Genomic DNA, 2,091 nt, shown 5'->3' on the forward strand with positions numbered 1-2,091 from the left:
GGGCTGGTAGCGGCTGGGACACCGGCGTGTCCCCGGAGCCGGGGCCATCACTTATTTATTGAGGTCGGGCTGGGGCGAGCGGGGAATGAAGTGGGGGGGACACTGTGGTGGCGTTTCACCCACCCCTGGAAAATCCCCGCGGGAACTGCCTTGGGGGCTGGTGCACCTATCTCCAGCCCCATGGCACTGGGAATTCAGAGGGGCTCCAGGGAGGATGGGGAATGGCCAGAGGGGTCAGGTCCTGCTCTCCAGCATAAAGCTCATGTCCCCGTGTCCCCTCTCTGGAGCCCTTCCGGATTTACACTGTCAGGTAAAGCCCCTTTGCATCCCCTGTTCCGGATTTACACTGCCAGGCAGAGCTCTTTTGCGCCCCAGCATCCTTACCCCAGGGCAGGGCAGCCTGTGCCCACACCCCCACGGCAGTACCCAAGAGCTATGTTACAGTTTGATCCTCGGGACACCATAGGACGGGAGGGGATCAGGGAGGGGGCCACAAAGCTCCTTGTCCCTCCAGGCTGTGCTGCTGCGCCTGGGACCTGTCCTGCCAGCGGCGAGCACCCAGGCCAGCGGCCCCCAGCATTGCACTGCTAAAAGAGAGCGGTGCCCAAGCCCGGGCATGTGCTGCTGGACTATGCCATGTCCCCTGCTGGCTGACGGGCAGCCCTGGCCCTGTGAGGACACAGCCAGCCCTGAGCCAGACGCCGGGACACCGGAGTGCCCAGCTCCACCATGGCCCAGGACTGGGACACAGTGCTGTCGGGGATGACGACAGGCAGCCGGTCACGGAGCTCCAGCAGCGAAGCCAGCCTGGCTCCCCGCTACCTCCTCAGCAAGCAGAGCCGCCTGCTCAATGGGACCACCCGGAGCAGCCGCACCGCCTCCCCCATGGGCCGTGTCATCCTCATCAATGCCCCCATCGAAGGTGCGTGGGATGTCCCAGCCCTCTGCCCACCCCCGTGGCCAGGAGGGCCCCAACGGCTGAATCCCCTGGGACTAGGGACAGGGAGGGCTGTCCTGGGCCTGGGAATGTTCTCAGCAAGAGAGACACCCCTTGCCATTGCTCATACCCTGTGTGGGTCACTCATCTGCTCCCCTGTCCCCACAGCCAGCAGCAACGAGAGTGACATCATCAATGCCATCACAGTGGAGAAGAGCGTGGACGGCAAACTGGGCTTCAGCGTCCGTGGCGGCTCCGAGCATGGATTGGGCATCTTTGTCAGCAAAGTGGAGGAGGGCAGCACTGCCGGTAAGAGGGTCAGGGTGAGGGACACCAGTGAAGATAGGCACATGCCAACAAGAGCCTCTCAAGGAGCTCCCAGTGACATGGTACCACAGCGACAATGCCACCCTTCATGGTGGAAAGCCACCATTTGCTCCCTGCTGCCTTTGGCCATGAGATTTTCAGGCTGCCCAAAGTGAAGGGCAGGACACAGGAGCAGACAGCCCTGTGCCAATGACTCTGAGCTCCATCCCCAAGCCACGGCAAGGTGACAAGCCACTCAGTGCAATTCTCAGGCACCCCCGCATCTCTTCCCAAAGGGTTTGGACCAGGTTGAGGACACACTGAGGGAGGGGATACCAAACAAGGGCATCAGTACCAGGTCAGATGCCCAGATGAGCCGTGTGTCCCTTGTAGAGCAGGCCGGGCTGTGTGTTGGTGACAAGATCACAGAGGTGAACAGTGTGAGTCTGGAGAACATCACAATGAGCAGCGCTGTCAAGGTCCTCACTGGCAACAACCGTCTCCGCATGGTGGTCCGGCGGATGGGCCGTGTGCCAGGAATCAAGTTCTCTAAGGAGAAGACGGCATGGTGAGCAGGGCATATCCCATGCCAGCACCCCAAAACCCAACCCCGTGGAGGGCATGCTGGGGGAGGTTGGTGGAGGATTCTGGGCAACAGGGAGGATCCCAGAGCTGGGGGACCCCCAGGGTGGAGTGGCATCAGAAGCCTCTGGCAAAGGTGGGGAGCTACCAGGGTGGGGTACAGGATGGGATAGGAAGGTCTGGAGCAGGTAGGGTGGGTGCAAACCCCATCCTGAACATCCCGCATCCCCGTCACTCTCCTCCACTGGGTGCCACCAATGGTCCCA

The 2,091-nt window shown here is 61.8% G+C and overlaps 1 protein-coding gene across 2 annotated transcripts in view; it reads left to right on the plus strand.

Annotated features, from left to right (window-relative positions):
• The first annotated feature begins 33 nt into the window (after window positions 1-33).
• The window catches only part of PDZD7 (PDZ domain containing 7), a 5,836-nt gene continuing 3,778 nt past the window's right edge, over window positions 34-2,091 (plus strand). For both annotated transcript variants that reach the window (XM_017726150.1, XM_017726151.1), the window contains exons 1-3: window positions 34-922; window positions 1,106-1,246; window positions 1,637-1,811. In XM_017726150.1, the coding sequence (XP_017581639.1) occupies window positions 730-922; window positions 1,106-1,246; window positions 1,637-1,811 (509 nt within the window). In that variant the 5' untranslated portion in view covers window positions 34-729. The remainder of the gene's footprint in view (window positions 923-1,105; window positions 1,247-1,636; window positions 1,812-2,091) is intronic.

Source organism: Corvus brachyrhynchos, unplaced genomic scaffold (genome assembly GCF_000691975.1).
Source record: "Corvus brachyrhynchos isolate BGI_N302 unplaced genomic scaffold, ASM69197v1 scaffold61, whole genome shotgun sequence".
Classification (NCBI taxonomy): Eukaryota; Metazoa; Chordata; class Aves; order Passeriformes; family Corvidae; genus Corvus; species Corvus brachyrhynchos.